The 19579-nt window shown below is 35.2% G+C and overlaps 2 protein-coding genes across 2 annotated transcripts in view; one reads left to right on the top strand and one right to left on the bottom strand.

Moving 5' to 3' along the window:
• The first annotated feature begins 431 nt into the window (after positions 1-431).
• On the top strand, positions 432-15727 carry LOC123866680 (nose resistant to fluoxetine protein 6-like). The gene is made up of 13 exons (XM_045908360.1): positions 432-849; positions 1475-1614; positions 3303-3669; positions 7586-7697; positions 8689-8773; positions 9512-9678; positions 10095-10173; positions 10455-10558; positions 11369-11542; positions 12327-12474; positions 13756-13942; positions 14173-14315; positions 14848-15727. Exons 1-13 carry the CDS (start codon positions 777-779, stop codon positions 15061-15063), a joined length of 1995 nt encoding a protein of 664 aa, XP_045764316.1. The 5' UTR covers positions 432-776; the 3' UTR covers positions 15064-15727.
• The window catches only part of LOC123866681 (elongation of very long chain fatty acids protein AAEL008004), a 46172-nt gene continuing 41954 nt past the window's right edge, over positions 15362-19579 (bottom strand). Inside the window, exons 6-7 of the mRNA XM_045908361.1 lie at positions 17946-18082; positions 15362-16911 (exon numbers count right to left, since the gene is read on the bottom strand). Of these exons, the coding sequence (XP_045764317.1) occupies positions 16621-16911; positions 17946-18082 (428 nt within the window). The 3' untranslated portion in view covers positions 15362-16620. The remainder of the gene's footprint in view (positions 16912-17945; positions 18083-19579) is intronic.

Here is a 19579-nt window from a genome sequence, read left to right on the forward strand (position 1 = left end):
ATGCAGACCGACATACAACAAAGTGATGCTATAAGGGTTCTGTTTTTCCTTTTGGGGTACGGAACTCTAAAAAGGTGACTACATAAATTATCCCTAGTTTAATTTATTACATAACTAATTTCAACGTAAAATCAATCGGAAAGAAGTTATCGTCATAAATTACTGTTTTTGGACGACATTTTTCCAAGATGGCGGCGCGAGCGGCAAACAAGGTGGCAATCGGAAAGACAACATTGAAAATCTATAATATCACCAATTTTTAAAACTCCTGAAAAACTTTAAAGGTTCTTAGCCACTTTTTTTAAGCACCAAATGACTGCCATAGGTGCGTGCGAAGTCGAGCAAAAAATATAGCGAAATAATGATTGCACTGTAGGTACTAATGTTGTTTACATTATAAAGTCAGAAGATAAAGTCAACATTAACCTAAAGATCGCGCCCATGCTTAGACCTACGAGTGTAACGACTTTATATACGCGTGTGCGTGCGTGGTTTTATAATAATAATATTAGTATATTAAAAACTAAACTGTAATAGTTTGTTAAAACAATTGTTATTCTTCAAACATTAATTTTTATAAATAAGGACTTTGCTTCCATCGACTTTAGTTGGTGACCCATCATTTGTCTGCACTTTCCCTAAGAGGTTTAAGGTCAAGTTTGGCATAGACCGACAGATTAAATGATTCATTATTTGTGGTTAATTTGTTAGACATCAAAATGATCCTGGAAAACTGAGAATAGATATAAGGAAATTAACTAAAGCCCGTGACAAAAATGAAATCACTAACGTTAATAATTTTGAATTCAATAATATGCCAGTGCTATGGAGTGATTTATAAACTGAATGGTAAGCCACTTTCTTCCTTTTCTTAACTTAATGATTAGCACTTGACCTCCCTGGCGCAGTGTCTCCACAATTTGACCTTAGGGGTGGTCCCTGATTCGATTCCGGACAGAGACAGTTTCGTATCATCATACGAATGTGTGTATATTTATTGGTTTATTGATTTGTCCTTCAATCACGCCAAAACACAACGGATTAACATGGTTTTGTACTGAACCTGGAGAGTGATATAGGCTACTTTGTATCCCGGAAAAACAAAGAATTCCCACGGGATTTTTGAAAATCTAAATATTTCGGAAGTTGTACTCAGGAACTTCTCGATCTTTTCCCCACTTCAGCATTTTACCACCGAACCGCAAGACGTTAGTTGAGTTTCCATCATTATGTTGTCGTCGACATTCCATGAACACGCACGAAACGTTTTTGTCATCATTCCTCATACGCATGGCTAAGGTTTGGAATACTCTTCCGCAATCTGCGTTTCCTACCAATTACAATCCGGATATCGTTAAAACAAGAGTGAATGAGCATCTCATAGGTAAACGCGTCCCATTTTAGGCTACATCATCACTTTCCATCAGGTTAAGCGCTAGCCTAAATGCAACTAAAAAAAAAATGTTTTTTCTAGATTCCGATTTCTCCCGAATGCCGCCTATGTTTCATCTCGATGACTACGACCACTGTGTAACAAATCCTGATGGCATCTACTGCGCAGTTGACATAGACCTAGTATCCGACACTGGAAGCGAACTCTTCACTATGATGCAGGTAAGTAATACTGCAAGTGTTCATTTTCAAGTTTTCACTAACCACAAATTTACGGTTTTCAGATTTATTCCTTTACTTGTGCTATAAGACCTACCTACCTGCCAAATTTCATGATTCTAGGACAACGGGAAGTAGCTTATAGGTTTTCTTGACAGACACGACGGACGGACGGATGGATGGACGAAGAGACAGACAGACAGACAGACAACAAAGTGACCCTATAAGGGTTCCGTTTTACAAAACCTGACAAAAAATGAATGAAAAAGTAAAAATGGTCACATTTGAAAATTGCGCCAGTGTCACGAGTAATGATGGACAAACGAAATCAAACAACAAACACGGTATTGATAGGTCTATGCTCGCAAAGTGGTCCTATAAGGGTTCCGTTTTTCCTTTTGAGGTATGGAACCCTAAAAAAGTAATAAAAGTATGCTAAGCTGATTAGCTTTTCCCATTCTTCCTCATTCTTTAGCATTCTGGGTGTCAGGATACAAGCCAACATACAAACACAATTTCGGATTTATAAAATGGGTCGGGATATAGGTAGTCAGTTGGAACTGAAAGCGAACTTTAACACTGCGATACGTTGTATGTACTTGCTGAACGAATTTATTTAAATATTCATTAATTATTGTAATGAAAATTGTAGGTACCTAATAGGCATTCCTTGGAAGCATTGTTTTTGTATAGTTGTATAAGACAGTTCCTTTTTTGCCTGTTCATGCGTTATCGGCATGTTTATGTAACTAGATGCCCGTGACTTTGCTCTCTTGGATTCAAGTTATTCAAAAATCCCGTGGAAGCTCCCGTTTTTAGGAAAACCGCTAAATATACTTATACCAAAAATTGCTGGTCCGCAAAAATTCTGCCGGTTCCGCAATTTTGGATGTGTATTTAAAAATTATTTACACAACGGACATAATTTTACGTAACACAGTGGACCAAAATAGTAACTCAGAGGATCTAAAACTAGTCCTTGGAGCATGCCTGAATGTGTGTCTAAGGAACAACTATGGATAAATGTCATTTTTAGGGTTCCTCAAAAGGAAAAACGAAACCCTTATAGGATCACTTTGTTGTCTGTCTGTCTGTCCGTCCGTCCGTCCGTCCGTCGTGTCAGTCAAGAAAACCTATAGGGTACTTCTCGTTGATCTAGAATCATGAAATTTGGCAGGTACGTAGGTCTTATAGCACAAGTAAAGGAATAAATCCGAAAACCGTGAATTAGTGGTTACATCATTTTAAAAAAAATGTGTTTAAATTTTCAAAGTAAGATAACTATACCAAGTGGGGTATCATATGAAAGGGCTTTGCCGGTACATTCTAAAACAGATTTTTATTAATTTTTATGCACAGTAATTTTTGATTTATGGTGAAAAATGACGAAAAAAATACGCGAATACGGAACCCTCGGTGCGCGAGTCCAACTCGCACTTGGCTGGTTTTTTTATTCATAAAAAACTTACATTCAGTTTCTCCATTATTATCACGGGGTACTTTCTTCTAAGTTCGAGAAGTTGTATGGCTAAAATTTGTCCCAGATTGTTACATACTGGGCTATTTTCAAATGATATTAGTTGATTACAGTCTGTTTGTGATTCGTGGTTTTTGGAAAAGCTTTCCGTTTGAGTATGAGTTTAAGTTATAAATATATAGATCTAGATTTCTTATGGATACATTTTTTTCAGAATTATTCCGAATACAAGAGAAAACATTTCAACCACATCTCCCTCCACCACGGAATCTGCGTAACACAGACTTGCAAAAAATATCTAATAAGTAACACAACGGACATAATTTTACGTAACACAGTGGATGAAAATAGCAACTCACAAGACCTAAAACTAGTCCTTGAAGCATGCTTGAACGAGTCCCTATGGAACAACTATGAATTAAAGTGTAGAATAACAGCGCCTGTATATTGTAACGAAAATGAAGAACAAGTAAAAGATGGTGGTGACTTGGCTGTGGGTGCTTTTTTATTGGTTTTGCTAATAATGAATGTTATTGGGAGCCTCTATGACGTCATCGCAGTTAAAGGACAGAATAGACCAGGCAGGTAAACGTTTAATCTTATCATAAAACTTTAAGTGCGGTTTTAATAGCCGAACCCGTTTATCTCGTACAACGCACGTCAATTTGAACTGCGACTTAAAAACTTTAATACTTTGTTTATCAAATAACCTTTTAGGCTTGGACACAATTATTAAGGCGAAAGCCAATAGACAGAGTCAACCCACTTCTAATTAAAATAACGTTCAGTAGGTATGAGAATCCTTGTAAGATTAGCATGCAAAAGATGTAACTAATAAAGCGTGTTCAGAGTAAAGCTGTTGTTCAGAAAGTTCATATCATTTGCAGAGGAATAAAATTGTTCGTGACATATTTATCGATCATTCGTCAATTATTATAATATCTATTGCGTTTATCGTTTTGTATCTTACAAGTCTTCTCATAGTGAACTATAATATACATACTTTTCTACTCTTCTCTAAACTTGTATACTTTTCAGTTCGTTTTAAATTAAAATACGGAACTGTGAAACATGACTACCTACTAACTTATACGTGTACTTGAGAATTACTTCATACTCGTACTGCAAGACGTTAAACTTAAGTTCAGTTAATAGGCTGTGTTTAGATACCTCTTCAAAGGAGCGGCTTTGGTTCGGAAAAAATGTTGTACATATAAGGTCGAGTCAATTATACATAGGTAGTCGATAGTATTCTGAGCTTAAATTTTTTATACAAGGGCAAAGGTGCCTCTAGCATAACATGGGGAATTTCCACGCCCTTCTTAAAAAAATTGTTTAGAGTGATTGCGTGGTTTACTATATATTATATTAAGATGAGTATTTGCGAGCAAAAAAGGCCGGCAGATTACCTAATTGCAATTGATTTCCGCCATCTATAAACATTTTTAGCACGAAAGGAAACGCTATATGTAGCCCCCCGGCTAGAAAGTTTATCCGTCTTTTAAAACTCGCTGGGTATACTTAAGATATTTCATGTATTCTCTCTAAGCAAGGTGTTAGATATGAATGTCCGTATCATCCCGGCAAGCTGAGATTAGGATCGATGTTTAGATGTACCAAAAAAAACCGGCCAAGTGCGAGTCAGACTCGCGCACCAAGGGTTTCGTACTCGGGTATTTTTCCGACATCTTACACGATAAATCAAAAACTATTATGCATAAACATAAATAAAAATCTGATTTAGAATGTACAGGTAAAACCCATGATAGCCCACTTGGTATAGTTATCTTACTTTGAAAATTGAAAATACTAATTTTTGTTCATGGGAACATTTTGTTTTTGTAATGTAACCACAAATTCATGGTTTTCGGATTTTTTCCTTTACTTGTGCTATAAGACCTACCTACCTGCCAAACATGATTTTAGGTCAACGGGACCATAGATATAAAGTATTTATTTGGATTTCTGTGAACGGGACCATTCTAGGTCAACCCTATAGGTTTTCTTGACAGACACGACAGACGGACGGACGGAAAGACGGACAGACGGACAGACAGACAAACAACAAAGTGATCCTAAAAGGGTTCCGTTTTTCCTTTTGAGGTACGGAACGTACGGAACCCTAAAAATATTGAGCCAGTGGCTTAGATGAACCAAGGCCAGTGGTAAATAATATGACATAAAGAATTTGTTGAAAAGTCCAATGTGACAACCCTGCAAATAATTGACCGCTGAAATGAATTTATAAAAACGCCTGTGAACTCGGAGGACTTTCTATGAAGATTTAGCTGCTGTGGCCAAAATTCGTTCAGGACAATTTCAATCACATTGGCCAGTAGTGTAAAAGTATTACAATGAAGTAGGGGTACAGACATTAAATCTAACTTAGGCCGTCTCTCCCATCTTTGTCCTTGTCAAAGCCATTACTGAATAAACTCGTTATACAAAGTACCACATTATTTTAAAAGTATCCTAGGAACTTTGCTCTTTGACCTTGGTCTGTCATATCATTAGCAGTCAGCACGTATCTACTTTATATTCCTTTTTTTGAATAAATATAAAAATTCACCAACATAGGTCTCTAAAAGTAACTGCCAATTAAGGCAAGTTTATTTATTTACTTAATGGCCTAAAATAAATCTAGTCTATCATCTACGCTACACTAGGTACTGTCTTACATTTTAATAAGGGTGGTGCCTACTTTACTCTATCCACAGTAAAAAAATAAAAACCGGCCAAGTGGGAGCCAGGCTCGCGCACTGAGGGTTCCATACTCGGGTATTTTTCCAACATTTTGCACGATAAATCAAAAACTATTATGCATAAAAACAAATAAAATCTGTTTTAGAACGTACAGATAAAGCCCTTTCATATGATACCCCACTTGGTATAGTTATCTTACTTTGAAAATTGAAACATATTTTAATTTTTTTTTAAATGGTGTGACCACAAATTCGCAGTTTTCATATTAATTACTGTACTTGTACTATAAGATCTACCTACCTGCCAAATTTCGCGTTCTAGGTCAACGGGAAGTACCCTATAGGTTTCTTGACAGACAGACAGACAACAAAGTGGTCCTATAAGGGTTCCATTTTTCCTTTTGAGGTACGGAACCCTAAAAAATGATATAGAGCTATCTCTATTTATATTTATACGTAATCCCATACAAACGGGAACCAAAAAACTCAGTGGGTGGGTGAAACTAAGAAAAAAAAATCTATCCTAATTTTCACCTCTCTCTCTCCATGTATACCGCACCAGAGCACTTACTTGGCTCTGCAGGTGACAGAATGACTTATTTCTTGCGCATAGAATCAGCCCGGCTGATCAATGAGTTAATACTGCCGGTATTCTTGTTATCATTCCCCCGGATTTGTTTTCAGTTTTGTAGAGTAAGCATAGATATGTTAATCCGTAATTTCATTTTAGAGTTCCGCACTGAAGAGTGCCAACAGGACCCATTTGTACTAAGTAATAGGCAGAGAGTTTTTTCAGAGAATTGCCTGTTGCCGCTATAACAACTAATTATTATACAACTTTATAATGGCCGCCAGGCATATTAAAAAAAATAACAAATGTTTTTCCTTTACGATGGGCCTTTAACCCTTCGTGTGCGAATCTAATTCACGATTGGCCGGTTTTTTACCAAGGTTTGTAATCGTGTCATAAACAAGAAAACTTGGGCTTTCCCACGCGCTCTTTTGTTTATGTAGGTACTTTTTCATTCAACTACATCACAATTCATATTATATATAAATTTAATTATGAGAGTCTGTCCGTTTGCCTATTTCAGTAAACAGAAAGTCATGAAAAGGAAATTTATTTCCTTTTCATGACTTTTGGACTTTTGCGGCCTTTGGACTCAACCACCACACTAAGCATATCTAAATGAAATGACTGAGAGACAGTTGGCATCTTGGAAAAGATATAGCAATAGATATATCATATTTTTTATCGCGGAAAATTAAAGCATACCTATTAAGAACATCTTCATCTATACGGACGAAGTCGCGAAGATCAACCAGTCTATATATAAAAGAAAAATCCATTTTTTTAAAGAAGAGTCATTTTAATTATGACCAACATTCCCCTTTTCCTCCAACTAAGCGTAAAGCTTGTGCTACGAGTGGGTACGACAATTATAGAGCAACGTGTGGGGGTTTGAACCAACGAGCTTTCAGCTATTGAGGCTAAATTTACAGAAGCATCAACGCCCAGTCTAAATTCTTGGTCCTAAAAAACTGAATGATGATTTTGTGAATTGCAATCGTGCCAAGATGATAGGCAACTTACTTATAGTCCAGGAATGAGTAAGGCTGGATTTATTGAAATACCCACGGGATAGTGAATAGAGAGAATTTATGTTTTCACCGAGCGTAGCCGTTGGCGGTTGCTAGTGTAACCTTATAATATGACAGATGACAGTGTTAAGTATTACAGCATCCTTATTAGATGTTATTGTTAATAAGTATAGTTAGATGTAATTATTTCCAGGTAACGGTCTGCTATTGTGTTTCTCAGTGCCGCACAATTTCGCAAGACTAATCACTCCATATGCGAATCTTGGACCTCGCGAGGAGAGGTTAAAAGTCTTCCATGGTTTGAGGTGAGGACATTGTGACCTTTATAATTACTTACTCAGAGTTTTTAGGGTTCCGTAACTCGAAAGAAAAAACGGAACTCTTATAGGATCATTTTGCTATCTGTCTGTCTGGCTGTCCGTTCGTGTCTGTCAAGAAAACCTATTGGGTACTTCCCGTTGACCTAGAATCATGAAATTCGGCAGGTAAGTTGGGTCTTATAGCACAAGTAAAGGAAAAAATCTGAAAATCGTGAATTTGTGGTTATAGTTATCACGATAAATTTAATTCACTGAATTACCTACATATAAATGGCGCAGAACGTTATTAACTTGCATAGTTCTGCATAAAAGTGTTAGGTATATACTCGTATCTTGTACGATGGTACGGAACCCTTCGTGTGTGAGTCTGACTCGCACTTGACCGCTTTTTTTGATTTTTAAATCCTAATAAAAAACCAGTTTACTTATAATTTATCATAAGTATATTTTAATCGATTGCTGGGTTTTTATGGCCTCTTTCACCTATACTATGCCGTTTTGGTCCATCGGGCTATATAAAAAAAATTCGCTTGACGAACAATTTAAAGCCCAATAATGATGGCGGTTTCAAGTTTTGTTTATGCGAAAATTATACTTCGTACATAAGTCGATTGGTTTAAATCAAAAATATTCAATAATATGTACTTCTACTTATGTATGTAAACTTATGGTCTACTATTCGCAGCTCATCCCATTTGCATATCGTCCCACTCTTGTTATTTGTTATCTGCCAAAGCCACAATGATCTTGGAATGCCTTTCCTACCGAGAAGAACCAGCAAGAAACTCGGCGGTTGCTCTTTTCAAAGATTTGATATACAATATTATGCCATATCCAAACTTGAGTCGCTGACCGTTCTTCTCTGTGTTGGGGACAGTGCGCAGAGAAACATTCAGATTTTATAAAATAAGGAAGGTCTGGGCCTGACAGACTCTTTCTCTGTATGTCTAACAATCAACTCCATTTTTTTTTTCAGAACGCTAACAATAACGTGTGTGATCTTCTGCCACTCTCTCCTACCGTTTGCACTCGCACCAGAAAACGCGCATTACGTTGAAATGGTAAATCTTTGGTGCCATATACCTACTCTTCTTTCTCTCTCATCACGAAACTACATTAATCTTCTTTATAATCATATATTAGTAATTTTTTCCTTGTAATAAGGGGATGGTGATAAATTATTTTGAAGTAAACTAAAGCTACAAGGGTTCCAAATGCACTTTGGGTCTCGTCTGAAAGAAATCCATACAAATTCTGTATAGCTATATTTATTTGTTCTACCACGGTAATTGTTCAATCAAACGAAATATTCACGACCTTCGTCCGCGTGGACTACACAAAAATCCTAACTCCTATTTTACCCCTTTAGGGGTTGAATTTTCAAAAATCCTTTCTAAGCGAATGCTTGCGTCATAATAGCTATCTGCATGCCAAATTTCAGCTTAATCCGTCCAGTAGTTTGAGCTAATATTGACATACTTAGAGATTGGTGCCGGACGCCAACTTATCATGTTCTTTCTTCTGATTTTTTTAACCCCCGACCCAAAAAGAGGGGTGTTATAAGTTTGACGTGTGTATCTGTGTATCTGTCTGTGGCATCGTAGCTCCTAAACTAATGAACCGATTTTAATTTAGTTTTTTTTGTTTGAAAGGTGGCTTGATCGAAAGTGTTCTTAGCTATAATTCAAGAAAATCGGTTCAGCCGTTTGAAAGTTATCAGCTCTTTTTTAGTTACTGTAACCTTCACTTGTCGGGGGTGTTATAAATTTTTAATTTACACTTGTTTCCTATAATTCCAGCTTTACGATAACATAATGCACTTCATATTTTTGAATGGCACGATTGTTGTACAAACATTCTTCATCATATCGGGATGCCTGTTGTCTTACAAGCTCGAGCTGTACGCGGAAAAACGGAAAATCACATGGACTCTTCTGCCAGAACTACTTGTTGTAACTTGGGTGAAGTAAGTTCACATTAATTTATTCTTTTATAAAGAAAATCTGTGGTAAAAACTAAGTGTCTCTGCATCGTATTGTTGAAGGTCGGAACCCCCTTCCATTAATCACATAATGGTACCTAGGAGGTCAACGTTGCTTAACAATCGCAATAGATTGATATGACTCGTCACAACTAGACCAAATATCTCACAATTCAAACCAAGAACAAAATTCCAGTATAAAAATATTAATATAATAAAAATATACGTTATAGAATACTGATTCATCTCAATCAAGCTCTAAAACTATGACTTTGATATTGACTTTTTTACTTACAAAACAGTTACTTCTACTCTACTCCTGTCATACTCCTTTTTGTTACTGTTTTGTTCTTGAGTCTACTTCTGTTCTACAAATTTTACCTAGATTTTAATATTTCTAGGCTCACTCCATCGTACTTAGTAGTGTTGGCAATCACAGCCACATGGTTGAGGTATGCAGGATCGGGACCATTTTGGGAGGTAATTTGAATCTTACACATTTTTCTACACCAAACTGCTAATCGTCTATCTATGGAATAAGCATCACACATACAAATAAATACAAAAATGATAACAATTTCATAATAGAGAAGTTTAAATTATTTTTAATAAATTAAATATAAACAAATAAGCAAAATTTAACAAAAGTTATGGAACTTTAAAGTTGCGCTTGCAAGAACAATTCCATTTTACACGTGTTCTACGCCCAGTTTGATGTGTTCGTTGATGTCAGTCAGTTAGTTTTTCTTTTACTATTTCAGATAGCAGTAATGAGGGAAGTGGATGATTGCCGAATAAACGGGTGGAAAAATGCTTTATATATCAACAACTACTTCGATCACACGCAGTGTATGGTACAAACTTGGTAATCTCAGCAATGTATTTTTATTCATCACTAGCTGACGCCCGCGACTTCGTCCGCGTGAATTTAGGTTTTTCAAAATCCCGTGGGAACTCTTTGGTTTTCCGGGATAAAAAGTAGCCTATGTGCTAATCCAGGATATTATCTATCTCCATTCCGAATTTCAGCCAAATCCGTCTGGTAGTTTTTGCGTGAAGGAGTAACAAACATACACACACACACACACACACACACACACACACACACACAAACTTTCGCCTTTATAATATTAGTGTGATCTTCTTCATCAACTCATCGTTGGCCTACTGCTGATATTTCCTCATTAACCGACTTCAAAACAGGAGGAGGTTCTCAATTCGTGGGAATCCTTTTTTTTTATGTATGTTCCCCGATTACTCATAGACGCCTGGACCAATTTGGGATTTTTTTTTTTGTATCAAAGGGTATACTTTGCAGGTGGTCCCATATAAATCTGATGAATATCTTCGGAGATGGAGAACAGAACTCCCCAATGGATAAGAGCAAATTGCTCACGATCAGTGTAATAGCTTAGTAAACAGTAGGGTTTTAACTGGGCATAGCATATTATAGTACAGTGGGGCCACTAAAAAATGTGAAATAAAAAAAATTCAAAAGAAAATTTAGTTCACCCTCTCTCTACATTCAATAATGTCTTGTTATTTAGGTAGATTGCAGCAATTTAAGTCCAGTCTAAAAAGTTTCGTATCTCTTTTGGTCCAGTAAACAACAATTAATAATTTTATCTGTCTATTGGTCTATTCTAATTTTTGTGAGACTTTTTTTTTGTTTCAGGTATTTAGGAGCCAATATGCAACTCTACATCTTAGGATATTTTACCTGTATCTTGTTGAAAAGCGGCAAATACAGGAAAGCTGCACTAATACTTCTTTTCATTGTTGGTATTATAACACCAGTAGCACATACTTATTTTCAAGATTTGGACGCTGTGCTCATGGTGACGCCGGAGTAAGTATAAAATTTATCGATACTTATAGTAACACTAGATCAAGGTATTGTAGATATAGATAGATATTGAGTAATTCACTCTAATTGTAATTTTACTATCCATCTGTCTCCCTTTTTGCTGTTTTTCTAGACCATTCCTGTATCTACATTGAATTTTATGGCTATTTGTTATTGTTCTTGTTTTTTTTTTTTTATTCACTATAGGTAAGCGCTTGACCACAATCACACCTGATGGAAAGTGATGATGTGGTCTAAGATGGGACGCGTTTACCTAGAAGGTGCCTATTCACTCTTGTTTTGAAGATACCCGGATTGTAATTGGTAGAAAACACAGATCGCGGAAGAGTATTCCAAACCTTAGCCATGCGTTACGATTATTTACCGATGAGCGCCTGATTATTTTAAATATCAAGTATAAACGTTAGTTACAATTGCTTGCCAGTGGCTTTTCGTGTCATTTAAAACACTTTTCTAATAATTAATTTCAAATTAGGTTCAAATGCAAAAGATTCCATTTCTATCATTTTAAAAGTGGCTAGGCAAATTAAAACAACTGTCTTTACAAGATTTTTAATATGATTAACTATACTGCAACACATAAGTCATGTGAAAAACTTAATCAATGCAAAAAAGTCGATACAACTCTTTCTGTACAATATTGTAGTTTCTAACACAGCTATTGTTGTCTTTTTGATTTGTGAATGACTAGTTTTGTATTCATAGAGCCTCTAATTTAGATTAATAATGTTTTTACTTATTAAATTTTATATATCAATTATTTTAGAACAGCAAGAACTTTTATGGACAATCCGACATTCAATCATGTGTACAAAAGAGGCCATACGAATATTACAAATTTTATATTAGGAATAGCTTTAGGATTCCTAATTTATCGATTGCAGACGAAGGAAGTCGATATGCAGAAATACAAGGTATTTATTTTTTAATTGATATGTCTCAAAGGCCACATTTTGGCATATAATTTAATCTTTTTCACGATTTATCCATATATATAACGGCCCAACAGTTTAACCGATTCTGACGAAATTTGGTACAGGGTTATCTTATATCCCGGAAAATCAAAGAGTTCCCACGGGATTCCCAAAAACCCATCCGCTTAACCGATTTGTATGAAAGGTGCCCAGGTAGCTTGCGTTCCTGTAATTGACATAGGCAACTTTTTATCCCGGAAAATCAAACAGTTCCCACGGGATCTTTAAAAACCTAAATCTACGCGGGCTAAGCCGCGGGAATCCCCTAGTAATTAATAAATCATGAACCTTTTTGAATAGTTGGTTATGTAGTCAGCGGATAAATTGTTTTCCCAGAAAAATGTTAACTACTTTTTTTCAGGATACTTACCTACTAACTACAATATATTTTTTTGTTTCTGTAAGGCCGCAACTACACTTGTAAGTTTTAGGTACTTGCGTAAGTAGCTTGAGTAATTTAACCGACCACAAAACTAATATAAATGTACTTATGTTAACACTAGCTGATGCCCGCAGCTTCGCCCGCGTGGATTGGTCAGATCCCCTGCAGCATCAGGACTCCAAATTTTTTATGAAACAATGTCGCAAAGTTCCTCTATTAAAAAAGAAATGACGCAAATCGGTTCAGAAATCTCAGAGATTTCGGTGTACATAGGTAGAAAAACACAACTCCCTTTTTGAAAGTCGGTTAAAAAGTAGCCTATGTTACTCCCTGGTCAATTCTCTAATTGTCTGTGAAAACCCCGTCAAAATCGGTTCAGCCGTTCCCAAGATTAGCCTTTTCAAACAGACAGACAGACAGACAGACAGACAAAATTTTTAAAAACGTGTGATTCAGTTATAGTATCGTTCAAATAACCATATGACCTTAATATGCGGTAGTTATTTCGAAATTACAGACAGACACTCCAATTTTAATAATTATTAGTATAGATTAGTAGAGTGTTAACATTAGTAGTCGGAAGATAGTCATGTAACTACTTACGTGAGTAAAACTTACAGGCGTATTTGTGGTTTACTTATTACAGGTTATTTTATTTAAAAGTAATAAAGACTCAAGTTATAAAATTACTTTTATTGATACCTAATATACCAATATAACTACAAAATATCTTATTGAGATACTTTGTATTAATAAAACTAAGCTGTTTATTAAAGTATAATATTTCCTTTATTATTGGCATAATAATTTTATTTAAATAATTATGTTTTATTTTTCAGAAATATCGTTACTTATTCCTGTTGACTTTCCCTGCTATCTTGGGATCAATGTTTATCGGCAGTGTTTTCTATGTGGATGGCGTTCAGAAATCTATCTACTCAAAAGCTATATACTCTGGCCTGATTAAACCTACGTTTGGAATCATTTTGGCAATTCTAATTATCGGATGTGTTTTTAAAATAGAAAGTAAGTATGATCCTTTAACTTTCCTGCTATTCTTCCTCATGTTGTCTTCTTTGTTCTCACTTTCTCCATCGTAATCCTTAATGTTGAAGGTCGGGACCCCTACAATGCTGGTGAATGTTCTTGGTTTAATAATTTACCAAATTTTTGCATCTTTCGCGTATCTCTTATTGTGTATTTTGAAAGTTTGAAGTTTATTTATGAATGTTTTGAACAGCTAATTTGATTTTTAGATATATACAGAGCCATATTGGAATGGAATGGTTGGAAGATTCCTGGAAAATTGTCCTATTGCGCTTTTCTGCTGCACGTGGGGTTGGTACGAGTTGCAGCTGGAAGTCTTAAAACTCTTGTCACATTAAACAACTTACGAATGGTAAGAAATTTATTGATCTCTGTTTATTTGCATATTTCATCATCGTCATCAACCCATGCTGGCTCACTACTAAGAACAGGTCTTGTCTTAGAATGACCTTAGGCGACACGCTGGCTCGTTACTACGCATTGGTAGACTTCACACACCTTTTAGAATATTATGGCGAATTCTCAGGCAAACAGGTTTATGATATTACTAGCTATTTGTAACTACTTCGTAGGCGTCAATCAAAAAATTCTATCAAAAATCGGTTTCGTCCTAAGTATAATAGTTTGTTAGTGCACCTCTAGGGCTCTGCTCATTAATTATATTTTCTTTTTTAAAATCTTTAGAGTCACCTTTTTAGGCTGTGTTGCCTGGCATTCATAGTGCTGTTTTATATGTACCTATAATAGAAGGTTAAAAAAAGTCTTCATCATCTACTTATACAAGGTGTACCCCAAGGATGTACTCACCGTCCAATAACATTTGTGCTTTCTACAAATTGGCAATAAAATCCCTAATTTAATAATATAATAATGTTCTTTTACAGATAGAAGTCGCGATTGCTTTCATAGTAATGTCTTACTTATTAGCAATACCTTTCTGGTTATTAGTAGATGCACCTCTCACGGAGTTCCTGCTAAATCTTTTGAGTGGAAAATTGTGCCAGAGAGCAGAAAAGAGGAAAGTGATTCCGGGCAATGATATAACTTTAAAGAACAATTTGATAAAAACTAATATTGAGGAAGGAAATGCAAGATTATGATATTAAATTAAGGAACTGTCTATATTAAGCTTAAATAAAGTATGCCACGATTGAGACTAGATACGTAGTCACATAATCTGACAGAAAAGGTTTCACTTCGACTTTATTTTGTTTAAAATAGAACAAAACAAAGTAGTTAGATGCCCTTTTCAGATTATTTTAAGTAAAATTACCTAAATGACTATTAATAATACTCCCAATTTTGGTTGAGAGAATATTTTCACGGAAACTTTTGTATGTCTGTTAGCTCATCTTGTAATTATTTAGGAAATAAAGGAGTGTAATTAAAACATACATGTATAATTTACAAAATATTTTTTATTTTTATCCTTATATTTATAACAAGTCTTATCTGTACAGTAACATCCATCAATCCATTAATATTCTATATGTGTTGTCTGAGCATGAAGATTCACTCATAAGATAATAATATTTTGTTCAAAACATATTTTTACACGTCAATTTTTTTCTCGTGATTTTGGTTCTAGACTTATTATCTTATTGACTTTTAAGTTAAGTATATTAATGCATTATTGCATTTTTATGCAAGAAATCAGTAGATTTTGGTGTTTGGTCTTTTATTTGTAACAACTTTATTCAACTACCTATAATAAATCCTAAAATTATATAATTTCATTGATTACCTACCTAAATTATTGGAATAGTCGTATTAAAATAGCTCAGAGAGTACACACTTTGGAAAAAAACATTGATAATTTTTTTTATACATTTGTAAAATTTAAAATTTGGAGTGTGTCTGCATTTATATATTTTGGTTTTATCTACTATGAAGGATTAATAATATCGAGAGTTTGTGAATAATACACAGAGTGGATGTAAAACAGTATTTGAACTTATAGACGTCTACTATTACACGTTTTACTATAAACGTTTTCAACTTATTTTGTCTAGGACATCTTCGACTGAGTATACTACGAGTAAAAGTGATCACATTATTGTACTCATACCAAAAATGCCTTTAGTGACTACAAAAATACAATAGTTTTATCAAAAATAGCATATCCACATACCTAATTTTAATATTTTATCACATATACAGATATGTTTATTATATATACCACATGGTTGTCCAGAAAATTAATTAGCCTAATTTAGGCCTGATATCCATCGTAATTAGGTACTATCTCATACAGAGATCGGTTAAATTCTAATTAGCTTATATAGATGATGTCATGTATGATTTATTGAAAATAACTTTCTAAATGATACAATAGAATTAAGAAGAATTGATTAATATAATAAATAAATAGAAACAAAGTTAAGCTCATAATATATAAATAAAATAATCATTTAGACTTAAATAGAAATTATGAGTAGCCTTAAAGTATTGAAGACAATACGTAAAATTAAGAAGACCAGATGACCACCCGTCTTTAACACCGTTTACTTGAAACTCATTTAAAATGGGTGTCAATACCACTACCAAAAATCACTTTCACGCACTTCCATAGAACACAACAACAGTACAAACTTAAAAAATAAAATTGTCTTATTAGTATCACAATCAGATTCTTATCAAATAACTTGAGCAATTCACTAGCATTCTTTCGCTTTACCGTTGGCTACTATCGTTGTACCATTAGCATCAGCTACAGTCGAGAAACCATTTGCTACTACCGGTTCACCGTTCGCAATAGCGTTGTTGGAACTGTCTTTCACTTGTACTTTTTTGGTAACACCTTTTACGTAACTCCTGTAGTAAAAGTTTCCGAACATGTAAAGGAACAAGCCAGCGTTAAGAGCCAGCAAGAAGTTGATGAATTTGGGGTAGTTGCAGTCACTGAACATAACGACGAAGTTATGGTAGAAGATTATGACGAATTGGATCTGAAACAAAAGGAGATTTATTAATTGGTTGTTTTACTTAATGAATATTCTACGAATATCGTCAATGCGATGAATACTAATACACAAAAGGTTTAACCTTAAAGAGAAGAATAAACAAAAGGATATTTATAGAGAATATAAAACCAAGGGAAATTTATTAAGAGGTTGTTGTAGATAATAATATTATATCCTTCTTTATTATCAATGCGACAGTGTTTAATTGCAAGTTTGTGCTTCAAATTGTTTTATTGGTTTGATTCTATGCATGTATCTCGGAGGGAGACAAGGACTAATTATTTTTATTCCGGAAAATCAAGTACCCTAATCGAGTCTCCACTGGATTTTCAAAGCTAAATCAACGTGAATGAAATCTAAAAGATATGTATCAAATATCAATCTACAACTCAATCAACTTATTGATATAAATCATGTAAAGTATTGTTTATGAAGACACCACATAGAAAAGAAACAGACAATTTAATCGTGACTGTGTATGTAATATGTACATTCATTTATGCAAATATGTAACTATCGATAAATTGATGCTGTTTTTATCATAATAAACCATAGTGTGATTATTTTATAAAAGATGACTCGAAGTATATTTAAATTATAATACTTGTAATGCTCATTTTGAAACCATAAAATATTAAAATCCAGTAACTTATTAAGTAATTTAAAAAAAAAGCCTCGATAGCTCAACGGTTGAGGAGCGGACTGAATTCCGAAAGGTCGTTGGTTCAAACCCCACCCGTTGCACTATTGTCGTACCTACTCCTGGCACAAGCTTTACGCTTAATTGGAGGGGAAAGGGGAGTATTAGTCATGATTAGCATGGCTAATATTCTTTAAAAAAAAATTAAAACCCCGACTGAGGTTTGCACTGCACCAACATATCTAGGTGTTTATTAAATGAACAAGAATTATATAGAGATTCTGCGTCAGAACTTATAGCTAATAGTTTTTGAAACACTAGCGGATGAAGTCGCGGGTATAAACTAGTCGTCTAATAAATTGTAAGAAGGCTGACTTACCAATTGCAAGGTAGTTAAGTGCTTCTTCCACCAAATGTACTTTTGGTACTGCGGGCCAAGACCCGAGATCAGGTAGTATGTGTACATGATGATGTGGATAAAAGAGTTGATGACACCCAGCAAAGTACCGTGACCACCTGTAAAGAGGAAAAATATCCAATATTAAAGTCAAAATCTAATCATTTCAAAGTAGTTAAAGTCAAAGTCAAATCAAATCGGTTGTTTGGGATGCAGCGTGTGCAGATACTTAAGCTGCATCCCACATTCAGGCGACCTCCTTTGTGGTGGGTGCAGCGGCCATCAGCGCCGATCGGGCCAAGAGGCGCAAATATGAAAATCTCGATGGGAGCTTCATATTTGTGCCTCTTGGCGTGGATTCTTCAGGGCCGTAGGACCTGCGAGCTCAAGCTCTTTTTGAGGTTTCGAAAAGGGTTATCGAATTAAGCGGGGACTCGAGAGCTAGTAGCTACCTTGAGCAAAGAATTAGTTTGGCCATCCAAAGGGGTAATGCTGCCAGCATCTTGGGTACAATGCCTCGCTGCGGTGGTCTTGATGACGTTTTAGATTTAATTTAATTTATTTCACTTTTTAATTTTTTTTTTTTTAGTTTTAATTAAGATTTAAGCTTATTTTATAGAATTATCAATTATTATTATACCTAATTCTGTATGTTGAATGTTGATACCAAAATCAAATCATTTATTCAAAGTTGCCACGTACACTTTTCGATTGTCAATTGTTGGATTTCTGAGAGAATGATGCAATGAAAACTAAAGAGCGCATTTGGAACCAACGTAGGGTTCCAAATGCGCTCAGGTCTGAGAAGAGCCCACAACAAACTCTGCTTTGTATTCTTTTTAATATCATCACTTCAAAAAATTACTTAAACTTATTAGAAGCATCAAAGCTGTTTAGAAACTGATTCGCATTCATTTAAATAATACTTAACGTTCTAATTAATTATCTGCAGCGTGCGTTCTTGGACTTAGTACAGGAAGCATTATAAATATACGTTGCATATTAAAAACCCCAATAAATCTAGTATAAAATTAATGTATTTGTCTTCCTATTTGTTTATTATTTATGCATGCGCGCATCGTTCATCTGATTAGTTGAAACTTTGTCTATTTGTTGTTGGGACTTGCGGGAAGGTTTCTGACATAGCGCTATCAAGGTGCCTGATGAATTTCGTATGCCCGTTGTGCCAGATCCTTTTTTCCACGCATATGAAAACTGTGGAATCAATTACTCCATTCGGCGTAACAACATTATTCAAGGGGAGGACCAACAAATTCCAGAAGGGCTGGCAATGCATCGGCGGTACCTCTGGTGCTGCAAATGTTAATTTGCGGCGGTAATCACTTAATATCAGGTGACACGCCTGCTCGTTTGCTCGCTATTTTTATTTAAAAAACAGGTGGGGCGCGAGTTGCATTGTAACGTATATTAATTAATCCATACTAATATTATAAATGCGAAAGTGTGTCTGTCTGTCTGTCTGTCTGTCTGTCTGCTACGTTTTCACGGCCCAACCGCTGAACCGATTTTAATGAAATTTGGTACAGTCTTGGGATACATCCCGGGGAAGGACATAGGCTACTTTTTATCCCGGATAATCAAAGAGTTCCTACGGG

This window comes from Maniola jurtina, chromosome 7 (assembly GCF_905333055.1).
Source record: "Maniola jurtina chromosome 7, ilManJurt1.1, whole genome shotgun sequence".
Lineage (NCBI taxonomy): Eukaryota > Metazoa > Arthropoda > Insecta > Lepidoptera > Nymphalidae > Maniola > Maniola jurtina.

Excerpts from the sequence above, each read along its gene's own strand:
- LOC123866680 (XM_045908360.1), top strand. The coding sequence starts at position 777 with ATGAAATCACTAACGTTAATAATTTTGAATTCAATAATATGCCAGTGC. Across the intron at positions 9,679-10,094 it reads CTTGTTGTAACTTGGGTGAA|GCTCACTCCATCGTACTTAG; the intron begins GTAAGTTCACAT and ends TAATATTTCTAG. Across the intron at positions 10,559-11,368 it reads CAGTGTATGGTACAAACTTG|GTATTTAGGAGCCAATATGC; the intron begins GTAATCTCAGCA and ends TTTTTGTTTCAG.